The following is a 17,533-nucleotide window of genomic DNA, read 5'->3' as shown; positions in this document are numbered from 1 at the left end:
TGTTTTATATTTCATTTTTGTTTTTGTTTTGTGATGCCAGGCTTCCCCATGTAACCCCAGGCTCTCTTGTGCTAGATCATGGATGTGTGCCATTACATTTGGCTCTAACCATTTTTTTATTACGTATTTTCCTCAATTACATTTCCAATGCTATCCCAAAAGTCCCCCATACCCTCCCCCCACCCCCCTACCCATCCATTCCCATTTTTTGGCCCTGGCGTTCCCCTGTACTGGGGCATATAAAGTTTGCGTGTCCAATGGGCTTCTCTTTCCAGTGATGGCCGACTAGGCCATCTTTTGATACATATGCAGCTAGAGTCAAGAGCTCCGGGGTACTGGTTAGTTCATACTGTTGTTCCACTTATAGGGTTGCAGATCCCTTTAGCTCCTTGGATACTTTCTCTAGCTCCTCCATTGGGGGCCCTGTGATCCATCCAATAGCTGACTGTGAGCATCCACTTATGTGTTTGCTAGGCCCAGGCCTAGTCTCACAAGAGACAGCTATATCAGGGCCCTTTCAGCAAACACTTGCTAGTGTATGCAATGGTGTCATCGTTTGGAGGCTAATTATGGGATGGATCCCTGGATATGGCAGTCTCTAGGCTCTAACCATTTTTAACTTAGATTTCAAACAACTCAAATGTATTTCTTAGTTTCTTTACACTGTGATTAAATACTACAACACAAATAAAGCAACTCAAGGGAGAGAGTGTTTGTTTCATCTCACAGATCAGGGTATTGTCTATGATAGCAGGAAGTCAGGACAGCAGGAGCTGGAAGCAGCTGCCTGCGTGGCTGGCATCACACGCACAGTCAGGAAGCCGAGGGATGGATGCACTTTGTCTCACCCCCCTGTCTCTGCTTATGCAGCCCTGAACCCAAGCTTAGCTCAGTCAAGTCATTCCCCACAGGCATTATCAGATGCCTGTTTCCATGATGATTCTAGAATCTGTCAAGCTGACAACACTAACAGCACAACTTAAAACTACAAAACTTTGCTGGGAAGCCTTTCCCTTCTGTCATAGCTTAAATGACAATGGTTGTCTTTGCACTGTGTGATGTCTGCCACTGAGCCTGCAGTCTGAGTTTGATCCTTAGGACCCTCATACGGTGGGAGAGGCGAGCTGACTCCCACACCTTGTCCTCTGACCACCTCACACATTCACATAAATAAGTATAAATAAGGATTTTTTTTTAAAGCTTGGGGCTGTTTTTCTTTGGTCATTAACTTATTAGATGAGATATGGTAATATCACATTTTCTCACTTTTTGTAATCTTTCTAGTATGTGGTTTTGTTCTTGTTTGTCTTACTTTGTTTTGTGACATGGTCTTTATTTACTCTAGGGTGGCCTTGAACTTAGTATGCCACCAAGGGTGACCATGAACTTCTGATCCTCCTTTCTCTACCTCCCCAGTGCTGAGATTGCAGGCATTCACCGCCATGTCTAGTGTGTGCACTGCTGGAGTATTAGCAGTAGTCCATGGGATACCAGCCTAGCCTGAGCTTTATCCCTGTTCCATGTAACTGAAGGTTTTAGACTTAGGTTGTATTGTCAAATTGGAAAAAAGGTGGTTTTGCTTTCTGATATTCACCGTGTTTGCAGTACAGGCTTACTTCTGTCTCCTGGATTCGCTCTTTTCCCTTCTGCACTGTCATTCAGCTGCACTGAGTTTAAGATGTCTGGTGGAGCTGGGGACATGGCTCAGTGGTCTGAGGTCTTTCAGCACATATATATATGGATGGACCAGTGTGCTGGGGAGGAAACAGGTAGATCCTGGTTGCCCACTGGCCAGCCAGCCGAATCGATGAGCTTCTGCTTCTGTGAGAAGCAATACGGTCAGAGTAGGAGATGAAGGCATCTGATGTGTGCGCGCGGGCTCGAGCACACACACACACACACACACACGCACACACACATGTACACACCCTGCACATATCTGGTGACTGGCCAGTATTGTAATGAGCAATGGGTGTTGTGTCTTAGCCAAGTGAAGGTATAGATCATTTCACTGTTTAAAAGGCCAAAATGGAATCCAGGGGAACACAGTGGCTGGTTGGTGCTATCAGGTCGGTGCTAGGCTGTTGTGGACACCATTTTTCTCTCACCAATGGCAGTTATGAGCAGAGGTGCTGTGTCCCGCTGTACGAATAGGGGTTCTGGTAGTGTACTAGGATGTGACTGTGAGCAGCTGATTTCATATGTCTGTGTTTCTACAGTTTCTCTTCTGAGTACTGGGATATCAGAACCCAACAAGCCATGTTACAAGTTTATATCAATGATAACTGACTTTTAAAAATCTGAGAAATGGGACTGGAGATATAGCCCAAAGATAGAGTACTTGCCTAGTGTACACACACCCCTAGTTTTAATTCTTAGTACTGAAAACAAAAGTGTGAGAAATGGCCAGGTGTGGTAGTATATACTGTAGTGCCAACCTTAGTATGATGTGTATGTCTGCAGTGCCAGCCTCAGTGTGGTGGTATATGTCTGCAGTGCCAGCCTTAGTGTGGTGGTATATGCTGCAGTGCTAGCCTTAGTGTGGTAGTGTATGCTGCAGTGCCAGCCTCAGTGTGGTGGTGTATTGCTGCAGTGCCAGCCTTAGTGTGGTGGTGTATGCTGCAGTGCCAGCCTTAGTGTGGTGGTGTATGCTGCAGTGCCAGCCTCAGTGTGGTGGTGTATGCTGCAGTGCCAGCCTTAGTGTGGTGGTGTATGCTGCAGTGCCAGCCTTAGTGTGGTGGTGTATGCTGCAGTGCCAGCCTTAGGCTGGAGCCTCAGGAACTGATCACCAGCCTGGTCTTCAAAGTGAGGCTGTCTCAAAAAACAAACAGAAGGACTTAAACTGCTATTATATTTCTATAATTTTAGTCATTGCTTATGGTTCTTAGAGGAAAAGCTACAAATAACTTCTAATCTCAGTTTATAGACATTATTACACGTTTTGTTGTAATACATTTAAAAGATGCACTATGTTCTTTTTTTAAAATCAGTTTCTTCTTTTTTTTTTTAACCATCTGAGTTCATGTAGTTTATTTGTTCAATAATCTAAAGTTAAAGACAAAAGGAAGCCACTTAATTTGAGAGAAATTGTCAGTCATGAGAATCTTGTTATTTAGGGTAAAGGGAGGAAATGAGGATCTCGCAAAGGAGTCTGAGAAGGAATGTGAATGAACTTAGAAAAGGCAAGTGGAGATGTTCTAGAAACACAAGGAGTGTTTGGCAGTGTGACGATGTGGGCTCACCCTAAACAAGCCACTCATACCACCCTGCTAAGGCGTAGGATGCATTATAGATGAGGGGCTGGGAAGAGTGTAAGAGCCAGACGAAAGGGTAAAGGGCTAGGAAATGCTGTCCCGCCAGACCTGACACACCATTGATTCACACCAGCTGGTGTCCTGCACTGCTCCACACAGGACTGACTCCCTCTCTCAACAACCCGTCAAGGAAGGAGGAGGGGCTCACAGAGCCCTACCCTTTACCCCAACTACTGGCTATCGATGGATTTTGGAAAAGGAGTGATGGTTGTTTATAGTTGTAGCTGTGCTGCTGAGCACATCAGGTTCCAGCAGATAGCTCGAAACCCATGCTCACACAGGTGGCCCTAGTGAATCTTGGTGGACTTAAAACAAAATGAATAAAGGTGAAGTGAAAGAGATTTGTTGGAAGTGGGGAAGGGGAGGGGTAACAGAGTGGGTGAGGGTACCCAATATGCAAGGCATATGTGTGTGGAATTGTACAAAATATATTACAAAAAGAATTATACTTCCTGGGTAACTCTAGAAATGTATTGTTTTTCCTGTGTCATAAAGTATTGTTACTTTGTATCTGGTAGATCAATGCATACTAACAGTTTCTCGAAGAATATAACCATTTGAAATGACAGTGTGCTCAGCTTTTTAAATCAATTATTTTGTATTTGGTTTTGGGTTGGAACCTAGGGCCTCATACATGCTAGGCAAGCTCTGAACCACTGAATTATACTCTTAGCCATTGTTTTTCATCTCCTTATGGCAAACCTTCACTTAATGGGATTAGATTCTGTTAATGAACATAGTAATCTCTGTGTATATCAGCTCAGAGGTTTCAAACAGTTCACATGTTGCTAAGGATTCTGTGAGTTGCAGTTCTTTCTTGGCCAAGACTGCTGATAGCTCCAGGTCCCACTTGAGTGACCAGCAGATGGGCTAGCTGGCAGTTCATTTTCTTCCCATTCCCTGGCTTTTTGGAGTTCGTTCATTTTTGTCAGGATTCCATTGTAGGAACAGGTCATGCTCAGTGTGTGTGTGATCTCCACACTGTCTGTTTGCTGCTGCCCTTTGACAAGAACAGAGGTCTACACAGCCCCAGTTCCAGGCTAGGAGAATAATCTCTCGTGATGGGAGAGACTACAGGGTTCTGTTGCCCATGGACAGTAGGCACACAGCAGCAGCAGACCTGTCTTCCTTTCTACAGTCTGCCCCATGTCCGGAACTTATTTTCCTAAGATAGACAGACCATAGCTCCTTGTTCTCCTTTCCATAGTTGTGTCTCGACACTTGTACTGGACATGGATCAAGCCGCGTGCTGATTCTGGATTTCTTGGCTATGACACACCAGCTCTGTGATGTTTGCATAAGTTGATATCTTGATGAAAACACATTTACCTCCTTTGTTTTTCCTTAAGATTGCCAACACTCCTGATAACTGAATGTGTGCTGGTTTACATGACTCCAGAGCAGTCAGCCAACCTCCTAAAGTGGGCAGCCAGCAGCTTTGAGACAGCCATGTTCATAAACTATGAGCAGGTAAGTTGCCTGAGAGGCGGCTTCCATGTGGGCTTCCAGAGGAGCTTTGCCTCAGTCCTTGTTCAGTTCCTTCTGTTACAGCCACACGTGTGCTTCACCCGTCTGTTCTAGCAGCCCTGTTCTCCTGCTTTCCCGACTAACCCCCAGCTTTTAGCAGAGATTTTGGACCGTGATTCTCCAGGAAAGTTTTCAAATTTTTATTTTATCATATATTATTAACAAACTTGAAGAACATGGTTTGAAATAATTTCGGCCATATTAGAAGGAAGAGCAAGCTTCAAGGCCCTTATAGACAGGCAGGCAGGAAGGTGAACAGAAGACATTGACTGTGTGATGGTGTGGAGGTTGGGAACTGAGGGGCCTGGAGTGGCCACTCCTTAGGTCCAGCCACAGGAGTTTCATGTGGGCATTCGACCTAGCGTGGCAAGAGCTCCTAATTTTGTAAGAGAAGTCTGGTATACAGGACTGTAAGTATAAAGTGCTCTATTCCTATAGTCAGTAATCACTGACATTGCTCCAGTGGCTACAGAAAAGGCCCTTTCGGAGCTTTGAAAGGATCCAGCTTGAGCCCCAGTCTTCTGTGGGTACATACTCTCTGTGCCTCTGTTTCCTTGCCTGAGAGTAGTAATGCCCCTGCTTCCTAGTGTGAGGAACACAAGAGTTAGTGTGTATGTTTACACCTGGGCCACTGCCCCTCAGCTAGTAAGTGTGTGCTGTTCAGATTCTTCTGAGCGCTAGTTGTTTACTGCTGGGGATACGGGCGAGGTTACACACCCATATCCACCATGTGGAGGCCCCTGTTGCCCTCTGCCTCGTTCCCTTGAAATGGTTCTTTCATGGAACCTGGAACCTGCAGCTCATTGGCTAGGTTGAATGGCCGTATAGCTCTAGCGATCTTCCTGTCTCTAACCCCCAAGTACTGGATTATAGTGTCGGGTGGCCAGACTGGCTTTTGAAATTGGTCCTGAGCATGGAACTCAGATGTTCATGCTTGCGTAGAAGACTTCACCATGAAGCTGCATCTCTACCACAGTTCTCTGCTGTTGAAGAAATCCTTGAGATGCTACACACAATGCATGCTAGCTGTTGCCATTATTTACTTACTTAGTTTTGAGACAGAGTTTCAGAATTTCTAGCTGGGAGCTTGCTATGTAGAACCAAGCTAGACTCATCCCTGGGTAATCATTCTACTTCCAAGTGTTGGGATACCAAATGCATACCACAGTAACTGGCTTTAAAAAAAAATCTCTCTTTTTAATGGGATCTCACTGGATAGCCCTACCTCGTCCACTTCATCATTTCCTTTTTATTTCATTGTATGTAAGAGCAACACAAGTATAAACAGGTCTAGGCTAGACTAGGAATTGCTTCTTCCTTTCCCTCTCCAGTTCTGGAGTCGTTGGTTCTTGGTTAGCTGACTTTCTTCCTTCCCATCTACAACTGCTGCCATGTGTCCAGGAGCATTGGCCACGGAAGCCAGCCCCTCAGCTTCTCTCTTAATACGATTGCAGCCAGGGCATGGTCTGCTTCTATGGCATACATGCATGGAGAGTGACTGCCATATGTCCTGTGTGTGCTTTCACTGGCCTTGCCTCTGCTCTGTCCAGAGCATTTATCTAGCACACTCTGGGAGATGCCAGGTTGATTCAGACTCAAGGCTTCTCACTCAGGAGCACGCCTGGGACTAGGCCCGGTTCGATGGCACCAGCTCAGCTGTCTGTCAGCTGGTTTAGCTCCCACCATTCTCCCTTTGTCAGTAGGAGTTTAACTTGAATCAACAGTGTAGATTAGTTGTCTGTGTGGTTTCCTGGTTAATTGTTTACAGCGACAAAGCCATGTTGGTAACTGCGTGATAACAGTGCACTGTGCTTTCCGAGGACTCTGTGCTGGGTACCACTGGGTCAGTTTTCCATGTATTTGCTTGTTTCGTTACCATAGAAATCCATAAGGCTGGTGTTAGTCTCCCCTGACAGTTAAGCCGTCCAGTCTTCTCAGGGTCACAGCTGTTGTCAAGGCAGGATTCAAGCCGTCATTCATAAAATGAAGATTGTGCTCTCTTCTTCTGACGCCTTCTGTCCTGACGCAAATGAGGGAGGATAGCATTGCTGACAGTCTGCCTCAGGGGTGGGTCTTATAGGTAAAGTGATTCCTTTGTGTTCGCTTGCATGTGAACAAGGACTGCTGTGTGTACTATGACAGCATACAGTGACATCATGTCTTCCAACATATGTGCACGTACATAAGTTAATTGTACCTGACAGAGGATTGGTGTTTATGCTATGATTGCCCACAGTAACACCATTTCTTCTGGCTCTCTGGAGACTGAGGCAGAAAAAACACCTGTTTAAGGCCCATTTAGGCAAGAGACAGTCTCAGGAATATAAGACTGGTTATATAACAAGACAAGCAAATCTCTCTCTGACCCTAGGTCTTAGTCTTCTGTCAGGGACACAGTGCTGCCTGATGTGTTTTATGTTTTTAAATGCAGGGGAGACAGGTAGGAACATTCTGTTCATTTCTCTAAGCCTTGCTTCTTCTTACAAAATTATTCTTTACATTTATTTATTGTATATGTTTGTGCATGTATGTGGTGAATGTTGGGGGTGGGGGGAGACACAGCCTGTGGGAGTTGGGAGTTGTCCTCTTCTACCGTGTGGGTCCTGGGAATTGAACTCAGGTGGTCAAGCTTGGCAACAAGCGACTTTACCTGCGAGTGCTCTTCAGTCCTGTACTCTGCTTCTCAAGAGAGTATCTTAAAGTCATGGAAGCCGTATGGTATGTCATTTTATGAAAGTAATAGAATTGATGGAACTTAATAGGTCTCTCTTTCCATATTCTTCCAGTTCCAGGTAGCATTGCATCTTGGCACATGTATGTGAGCCTCTGCCAGCAATAGGATTGTTGTACTAGGTGGGCACGGAAGTGTGTGTGCTGCCCTTTGTAGGGTGCACCAGCTCAGCTTTGTGTCACGTGTCCCACACCTTCTCGGGCTGCTCCTGTGTGTATTACCAGATGTCAGCCTTGACCGGACGTTGTGCTCTGCTTATTTAGGGCAGATCTTTAAGGTTGTGGCTAACCAGCTTTTCCCCGTCTCAGGTCAACATGGACGACCGGTTTGGGCAGATCATGATTGAAAACCTCCGGAGGCGAAGTTGTGACCTGGCAGGAGTGGAAACCTGCAAATCACTGGAGTCACAGGTCAGAGCATTCCCTCAGCCAGCAAAGCAGGACACTCGGTGGCAGGTGTACCCCGAGAAGCCCTGTTGTGTCTGTGATCAGGCACAGAGGGTGCCTATGTAGGAAGCCTCAAGTCCTCCCTGTCTCCTTGATATGAAAATACAAGTTAACATTTCCTACGGTGCATTATTTTTGCTATGCAGATCTTTTGTACACTTGACTTAGTATTTTACAAAATTTCACCCAAGCATAAAAGTAGAAGGAACAGTGCAGTAAGCAGCCATACCTTTTCAGTGATTATCACTGTTTTGCCGGTAATAAATAGCTCATGGTCTCGCCCACAGTGTTGTTTGTTGGAGGTGTCAAGAGTATTTTAGACATATACTGGTTAGTCATGGTTTCATCCTAAATACTTGTCAAAGAACCTCCTAGTGTGGACCATGTCACCGTGCTCCCTTCTCACAAGTCAGCATAGCTCCTCATACGCCTGACTCTCAGACCAGCGTCAGTCTCCCCTGGCAGGTTAAAGCCATGTTTTACAGGTGGTGTGTTTGATTTGGCATCTCTCCATGATCTACACTTTATAGATGGTTAGCATAGCTGTGTATCTGATTAATCTGTAGGAGTCCCTTTTTTAAAAACAATCATTTATTTGCTGGAGATAATGGCCGATACCTTTCACTTTAAGTAAACTTTGTCACATGACTACTAAATGGCATGTTACTTAAGCTGAATGTAGAAGCGCACACCTGTAATCCTACTGCTTGGTAGATTGAGGCAAAAAGATCACGTTTGAGACTAGCAAGTTCCAAAACCAGCCTGGTCTACATGGCAAGACTCTGAAAGCAGCAGCTAGTCATTCGGCCAACCAAACAAACACCAGTTGTTGATGGAAGAGCATGTCTTTGGTGTCTCTACACTCTGGTGGATTTCCCTATGAAAACATTGTATGTTCATACAAAACATGAAAACCTGAGAAGAGAGATGAAAAGCAGGACGCCTCTCACAGCGATTTGAGTCCTCCGTGTGTCTCTACCCCTTCCAGAAGGAACGGCTGCTGTTGAATGGGTGGGAGACAGCGTCTGCAGTGAACATGATGGAGCTGTACAGTGGGCTACCTCGGGCAGAGGTAAACAGGTATGTGAGTGCCGAGCCCAGGCTCCTGACGATTGCGAGTCAAAGGCTGACTGTTCTTTAACGTGAACACAAAGATAACCTTAACCAGACTTATTTTGAAATAAGGTAAACATTGGTAGGAGCTTGTAAGAGTAACTCATTAGCCACTGGCTGAGATAGCACCTTTGTCAAAGCAAATGATTCGAACCTAAATAAGCAGTTACACCCAGAAATTTTTCAGAGCCGCCTCTGCTGTGGAAACTATGTAATCCCTGTCTTTGTGTAATCCCTGTCTTTGAGAGAAGATGCTGCTGCCATGACTTCAAGGAAAGTCATCTTTATAAATGGCATCCCTTAATGGGTTTAGATGACACCTTTAAACGGACTCTTCCTTTGTAATGAAAGAAAGTTATATTCACTGTTCTAACACCATTTCATGCTGAGGGCTGGTCTTCTGCAGCCACACTGTACTTAGTGCTCATTAACAAGTTGGGCTTATTCTCCAATGGTGTCTACACACATATTTACTGATACATAAACTTCGGGCTTCTAAATCAGTGAGGTCATACTGTACACCGTGGTCACAGAAGTCACACTCCCCTTTTAAAGCTTAATGAATCATATTTATATTTGTAGTATCAACATATTGAGGTCTTCACATCCTGTTTACATGTACATAGGCTTGCATATGAATGTACAGAAGACTAACTGGGACTATGGTAATTTTGAAGAAGTTGTAAAATGGTCTTGTGTTTTATTTGTTTTAGTGTCTCCATTAACAGTGCGAGGTTACATCATCTGTGTTGGTGCCTACTTCGTTCATTTCTTACTCTGTGCTTTCTCTCTGTCCTTTCCCCTTTCCTTTGGAGACCCAGAGCTACATACAGTTTGGGGTCTATTACAACATCAAGAACCTTTGACCTTGCTCTTGCTCAGAACTTACTGACATTTTAAAAAGTTTAACTTTTTCTTTTTTCTTGTGTCTAAGTATCAGTTATCTAGGCAGCGATACCTTGGGAATGTAGTCTTGTAGGCTGGTGCTTTCTGGATTCTCGTGGAAACTGCTTTCTTGTGAGGCTGGCTTCCACTGGATACACATCAAGGCAATGTTTTGAACATTCCCTGGTCTGGCGTTTATAATGCAGTTGCTTTGGCAAATTTCATTCTAGACTGTCATCGGGGAATCCGTGGTGAACATCAGCCACAGGGAGGGTAACTTTCTTCCAGGCATTCCTTTGTCCCATGCAGCCATAGCCTTTTACAGACAGCAACATGTCACCCTAACAGAGACAGGAGATGGGCTTTGCTCTGTTTACCCTGAACAGGTTTCTTAACTCTGGGTGTCACACGGGTTTTATCTGCACGAGGGATATGGGATCAAAACAGGCCCTGAGCACTCCCGTTCTTGGGGGCCCACGTGCTAGTGAACAGCCTCATAGTTGTGCTGTAGTCTGTCAGTGATCGCTGTTCCATTCTGGAAGCTCCATTAGGCTCTGCACTCTCTTTTCTGGAACTTTATTTGCCCTGGCTGTTCTGTTAGTCGGCATCTGTTGCACTGACACATCTGAAATCAACTTAGAGAAGGGGTGTTTTGCTTCCCAGTGTGGAGAGTCATCCCACAGCTAGCTGGCCATCACTTTGGGACTGTATTAATGTATGTAGCAGAGCACACTGTCTTCTCATGGCCAGGCAACTGTCGGCAGGCAGGGTGCCCATCGTCATCTGGAAAGTCTTCGAGAGGAGATGCGTTTGCACCTGAATTGATTGGGGCTGTGCTATCTGGGAAGGACCTGAGTGGTCCTGCAGTGTCCTTCCTGTGATTCCTGGAAAACGGTTTCTTTATTCAGGTTCTAGTAACTGTACCGTGGGCCAACCTATCCTGTCTCTTTTCTGTCCAGGCTATATCTTTGTTGGTTGGTGTTGGTATTCGTTATTTTTCTGTTCCTGTGATTAAACGCTCAAACCAAAAGCAACTTGGAGAGAAAAAGAGTTTATTTGGCTTACACTTCCAGGTTGTAATCCATCCTTGAAGGCAGTCAAGGCAGCAACTCAAGAACTAAAGCAGAAACCACAGAGGGATGTTGCTTACTGGCTCATTCTATCACGGGTCCATGCTCAGCTCCCCTTCTTATGTAGCCCAGGACCACCTGCCTAGGGGTGGTACTTCTCATAGTAGTCTGGGTCCTCCTACGTCAGTGAGCAGTGGAGACAGTGTCCTATAGACATGCCCACAGGGCCATCTGATCTAGGCAATTTCTCTAAGGTTCGTTCTTCTCAGGCGACTCTTAGTTGTGACCGGTTGACAATAAAAATTAACTTGACCATTTAAAAACTTTTAATTTTGTGTATGTGTCTGTTACATATGCTACACTTGTGGGGGTGTTTGTGAGGCCAGACGAGTACATAGATCCCCTGGAGCTATTTTTACAGGCAGTTGTGAGCTGCCCAGCTCGGGTGCTGGGATTTAGGTGTCCTCTGGAGTGAGTGAGTGCTGACAACTTGAAGAGCAGGAAGCAGCTCCACCCCGGCCTGCAAAGCAGTCTTTTTCCAGGCTGGGCTGCATTCTTTCCAACCTTTCCACTCTAGTGCTTTGGCTCTGAGTCTCACTGTGAACAGTCCTGCTGCTATGGACCACGTGCTTTGCACCAGACAAACCAGTCTGTTCTTTTTCATCTCAGTCCACACAGGATGCAGTCAGTTTGTTTGTCACAGTGTGACAAGGCTGGTCTCATGTCCAGTTCCTTTCCACCATAAACTTCCCTGGCATTGCCCTAATGTCTGCTCTTTACCAGCATCCCAGCCTCGCCCTGGCCTGCCTCTCTACACTTCCTGCACTCCTCCAGTACAGCAACTCCAAAGGCTGTCCAGCAGTCAGGTCTGTGGCAGCAGCAAAGCATGTCGTACTTACATGTCTTACCAATCTTCTACACTACTTAGCTTTCTGTTACTAATAACAAATTCTTGAGACAGCGCTGTATAAAGTGAAAATATTTATTTTTCTCAGACTTTTAGAGGCATCAAGTTTGCGACTGGTGGGAAGCGTTCATTACTTTTGACCTGTTGTGAGGTCACATGATGATGACAGGAACATGTTAGAGCAAAAGTTACATGACCTCATGACTTTGCAACAAAAGGGAGGACGAAAAAGGGACTAGAACCTCACAGTTCTATTTGGGGACAAGCCACCAGTCTCTTCCTCCTGCTAAGTCCTTTAAAGGCTCCACTACTTCTCAGCAGCACTGCCCTGGGCACAAATCCCCTAACAGCTGGGCCTTCAGGTTTATCTTACTCAAACCACGTGGGATGCCTCTAAGTAAGAGTGCTTGGGAAGCAAGCACAGTACATTGTGGAGAGTCGCTCTCCCTCCAGATGTGGTCCTTAGGCTCACGGGCCGTGATAGGGATGAGCACACAGCTACAGACACATGCACGTGCACACACAGAGTGCCCTGCGGAGATTCCTAGCAGAGGCTGTTGCACACAGGAGGGGTGTGGGCCCTTGTGTATGTCATTCTGATACTCTGTTTTTGCCTCGGTTTCCCTCACAATGTGACCATATTCCTGTGGAGAGAGTACAAGGAATATTGCCATTTTGTTTGTACATGTTTCTGTATATATTTATTCACATTTAAAATGCTTTTTTGGTAAAGTCATACTATGTATCTGATTTTTCAAATTAACAAAGAATTACAGAGTAAAAACCAAAGGGAAGCCTGTCTGTCGCTCACTGCCCATTTGTTTACTACCTACCTCTTAAGACAACTCCCTTTTCTAGCTTTGCTTGCATCTTCCAGGTTACTCCATGTCCCCCAAATGGTTGTATACTAAGCACACATTCTGTGCTAACAGCTTCTGTAAAGCTCAGCGCTAGTCTTGGAAGTTACCCCGTGTTGCCCTGCTAACCCACAGAGACAAGCACTGGTTCCTAGCTTGGCTTAGAGACCTGATGTATGAGCCTGTTTTAGTTCATTCAGACGGTCCTCTGTAGTTCAGTTTTTGCTTGTTCCTAGGCTGGAGCTGTGGTGCTGTAGACATGTCCTTAGCCATGTATCTGTGACACAGGGTAAATTCTTAAGAGGCGGGGTCAGAGGATGTTCTTCATGTGAAAGAGGCCAAAGTGCCCTCCAGGAAGGCAGTCTTGCTTTGTCATCTCACTAGCAGTTGACAACGTGCCTTTTCTTCTCTGTCCAGCTTTCAGCCTTAGTCTGTCTGAGAGTTGAAAACTATCCTGATGGCTACTTTTATGTCAGCCTGAGAGCAGGGAACTGAGAAAGTGCCTTCAAGAGATCCAGCTGTAGAGCATTTCTTAATTAGTGATTGATGGATGTGGGGTTGGTGGGGAGGGGTGGGGGCAGGCTGAGAAAGGCCTGGGAAGCAGTTGAGTCAGAAGCACCCTCTGTGGCTCTGCATCAGCTCTGCCTCCAGGTTCCTGCCCTGACTCACCATGATGATGAACAGTGATGTGCAAGTGTGAGCTGAATAGACCTTTTCCTCCTCACCTTGCTTCGGTCATACGGTTTCATCACAGCAATGTACCCCTAAGACAACTATCTTGTGTCTTTATTTATATTTGTTTTTCTTTTCTATTGGAATGATCTTTCTTCTTCATCTTTTAAATTATTGTAATAGTTTTTCATACTGAAGTTTTAGCTCTTTATAGGGCAAAGAAATTGGTCCTTTTCCATGAGCATATCTTTCTGGTTTGTTTGTCTTGACTTTTGAGATAAATAATCCTTCCTCCTCTTCCTTTCTCCTCTTAGCCTCCCTTGCCCCCCCCCACTCCTTCCTTACCCTCCTTCTTCTTTCTTCAAGAAAAGAAAGAAGTGCATGTGTCTGTAGCTTGCACAAGTGTGTGCTGTTCCCCTGCACTAAAAGTCCAGCCCTCTTTCTTCTTTTTGAAAATATATTTATTTTCACACGTATGAGTGTTTTGCACACATGCAGTGTGTGCCTGGTGCCTGTCCCCAGAGGCCAGAGAGGGCACCAGATTTCCTGGAACTAGAGTTAGGACAGTGTGAGTCTCCATTGGGTGGGTGCTGAAAATTGAACCTGGATCCCCTGGAAGAGCAGCAGTGCTCTTAACTGCTGAGCCATGTCACCCCTCCCTTCGTCTTAGCCACAGCGTGCACAGTTTGTACCCAGCTCCTTTCCATGTAGTGTCATGAAGGCGTCAGGACTGTGGGTCAGCGGCTTCCTTTCTAACTCTGTGATTCCTGCACAGAATAGAATCCCTCGAGTTCCTGGATGAGATGGAGCTCCTGGAGCAGCTCATGCGCCATTACTGCCTGTGCTGGGCCACCCGAGGCGGCCAGGAGCTGGGTAAGAGATCAATCGGGTTTCTCTCGCTTGGGCCTGAAGGCAGGGTCGCCTTCCTCTCCTGGAAGGTCAGGTTCAGAGAACTAGAGAAATGCCTATGCGTGCACACAGTGTGTCCAGAGAAGCCATGGTTTCCTCCTTCAGGTTTTAATAGCACAGATTAGGTGACTCCTTTAAACTGCAATTCCCCAAATAACCAGCCAGCCCTTGTCCCACCAGCTAAGGGGTTTCTGCAGTTAGGAAAGTTGAAAACCTTGAGGAGTTAAAGTAATAATTGTAATATAAATAACCAGCATTTATTTACCCTCCACAAGCTCAGAGCCCGGTTTACTAGATACTAACATGTGGATCATTTGGTGTCCAAAAGACCCACTCAGGGGCTGGAGAAATGGCTCAGTGGTTAAGAGCACTGACTGCTCTACCAGAGGTCCTGAGTTCAATTCCTAGCCCCCAAATGGCAGCTCACAACTGTCTGTAGCTTCAGTTTCAGATAATCTGTTGCCCTCACATAGACACATGTGCAGGCAAAACACATAAAAGTAAGTAAGTAAATAAATAAATAAACAAACAAACACACATGAAGATAGATAGATAGATAGATAGATAGATAGATAGATAGATAGATAGATAGATAGATAAATGGACCTGCTCAGCTTCCCGGGAAGTTTCTCTCTCCTTGTCTAGGGTTAAGGTGTAGTTCCCTGACAGAGGCAGGGAAGACCATGGTTAGACAGGCACCTTGGCACCTGACTCTCCATGTTTCGACCCAGCTTCTGCAGACTCTTGCCACTGTTGTTTTTGCTTCCCAGTGACTGATTTTTCAGAATAGTCCAGCGAGACCACATCAGATTCCAGGTCCCTGGTACCTCCCACAGATGTGACCTGAGGAACCCCTGACAGGCAGGCAGTGACTGTACAGCCTTCTTGGGCCCCTAACTTCCCATGGAGTCCCACCAATGTGGTTTGGATGGAAAGCCCTTTATTGCTGTGTTTTATATCAGAACCTCTCCTAAGTATAAAGGAAGTTGTACTTGGGACTTGGGAAGCTTAGGAAAAGCAGAGCACAGCAGGCCCCATGGCCTGGCCTCAGGTGGCCTCCAGTGGTGCTCCTCTCCTGGTCTCTAGACACTGCTGTTTAGTTATCTGTTGACATTTATAAAAATTAATTGCCATTTTTCTTTGATTGTTTTAAGACATGTCAGTGCAGCCTTACCTTAAACTTGGCATTCCTCCCAGAATTCCAGCTGTGCTTCACCTGACTTGATGGAGCCATGAGAAGGGTGGGACACTCCTGGCCTGCACCCTGCCCTTGTGCTGCCGGAGCCCTGCATCTTTTCAGTGTAATCGTGTGACAGGAGCCTTCTCAATGAACATAACTGTAACGAGTGTATTAAATTCTATCCTAAGGCTAGGTCAGATGTACTTAGCCCCCCCAAGCGTTTGGAAAGAGAGGTTGCTAATGAGTTTAAGCTAACTGTTGTTTGGGTGGTTGTTTTTGTTGTGCTTTGGGAACAGGGTGGGCTCACTCTGAAGTGCAGGCTGACCTCAAACTGGTTCTTGTGCTTCAGCCTCCCGAGTGCTGGGTTTACAGGTGTGCACACCACACCCAGGTCGGGATAGTAAACCTTCTGAGGTCAGGCATCTTTGGTGTGTCAGCACAAGGTGAAGAACCCTCTTTGTGTTTGTTCAAAGTTCAGCAGTTAGTAAATTTTGGACATTTACTGCAGAGAGCTCATAAAGTGTTATGAAATGCTTTCTAAATCTGTTTTAAGCCACCCATAAACAAAAGCTGGCCTGACTTTTCACTTCCTTCTACGATCTTGCCTCACACAGGAAGAGAGTGAGGTCCAGCAGTGAGTCGTTCTGGTGCCCGGGGCCAGTGTGCACGCTCCCTGGTTCTTTTACTCTGCCACAGCGTCTGACAGCATCTCTGTTTCCCCCTTAGGTTTGAGGGAGATAACCTATTGATCTGCTGAAGGCTCGTGCTGAGGTGGAAGGTGAAGGCTCTAGCTGAGGGAGTGCCAGGGCCTCCTGAGAGATGTGCAGCCTCACGGCCTTTGTTGGTCCTGCTGCACATCTGGAACCTGTGGTTACAAAGGTGGTCATACCAGATCCTGTTCCTGTCAGTATCATTGTTTAAATAAATCTCACTTGCCATTTGTGTCGGACTCTGCTGCATCTGTCCAGTGACATTCTTTGCTCTCTGGGGTGGGCCAGGGTTCAAATCCATGGCAGCTAAAATCCTGCATCCTGAGTCTTAACTTGGACCTTGGTTTACCCCGTGAGTCAGAATCCATTTGGGAATTTACTCCTCCCTGTGCTCTTTATTGCAACACCTCACAGGCTGTGACCCTTAGCCCTTGACCTGCTACGGATGCTGGAGCTCCTCTGTGGAGGCTCCTCTTGCTGCCGCCTTTGCCAGGCTGGCCTGCTTACTTGCCTCCTCCGTTCTAGCAGGTTGGATAATGCCTCCCTAAAGGACCCTAACTCCTTGAAACCCGGCCATATGTCACTTGTGCAAATAGGCATTTTGTCAATGAGATTAAGGTAAGGGTCTCAAGAGATCGTCTGGGGCTCTGATTCAACCACAAGGTCCACATAAGCCAGACGAGGGGCAGCGACAGAACAGAGATTGTGGAGAGGTAGATTTCAAAGATGTGGGAGGCCAAAGAATAAGCAATAAAAACAACTTCTAGACACTAAAAAGGCCAGGAGGCTGAAAAGATGGCTCAGAGGTTAAAAGCACTTACTGTTCTTGCAGAGAACCCAAATCCAGTTCCCAGAACTCATATTGGGTGGCTCCTATTACTCCAATTCCAGGGGTCTCTAAGGCCTGTTCTCTGTGGGCCTCTGCACTCACATGCATACACCCACAAATGGGAGTGCATGTACATGTATCACTAAAACTAATAAGGATTAAATCTTTAAAAAGGCCAGGAGACCCCCCCCCCCACACACACACACACCTGCCCCACCTCCACAGAAAACTTGACCTTAGGCCTAAAGTTACTGATTTCCTCTTTCTGATCTCCAGAACTACAAGGAGATAAATGTGTGCTGTTTCCAGTCTCCGGGAGGGATTGTGATGAAGCCAGCAGCACTAATGAGATTAATACAGTCGTGCTGCAGATCAGGGCCCCC

At 46.0% G+C, this 17,533-nt stretch overlaps 1 protein-coding gene across 1 annotated transcript in view; it reads left to right on the top strand.

Annotated features, from left to right (window-relative positions):
- Lcmt1 (leucine carboxyl methyltransferase 1) overlaps window positions 1-16,560 on the top strand; it is a 52,991-nt gene extending 36,431 nt beyond the window's left edge. The window contains exons 7-11 of the mRNA XM_021167664.2: window positions 4,664-4,784; window positions 7,881-7,982; window positions 9,007-9,098; window positions 14,298-14,395; window positions 16,338-16,560. Coding sequence (XP_021023323.1) covers window positions 4,664-4,784; window positions 7,881-7,982; window positions 9,007-9,098; window positions 14,298-14,395; window positions 16,338-16,360 — 436 coding nt within the window. The 3' untranslated portion in view covers window positions 16,361-16,560. The remainder of the gene's footprint in view (window positions 1-4,663; window positions 4,785-7,880; window positions 7,983-9,006; window positions 9,099-14,297; window positions 14,396-16,337) is intronic.
- The last annotated feature ends 973 nt before the right edge of the window (window positions 16,561-17,533 follow it).

This window comes from Mus caroli, unplaced genomic scaffold, assembly GCF_978045245.1.
Source record: "Mus caroli unplaced genomic scaffold, Mus_caroli_1 scaffold_8, whole genome shotgun sequence".
NCBI lineage: Eukaryota > Metazoa > Chordata > Mammalia > Rodentia > Muridae > Mus > Mus caroli.
The sequence above is the reverse complement of the archived record's forward strand: the minus strand, read 5'-3'. Positions and strand labels throughout refer to the sequence as shown.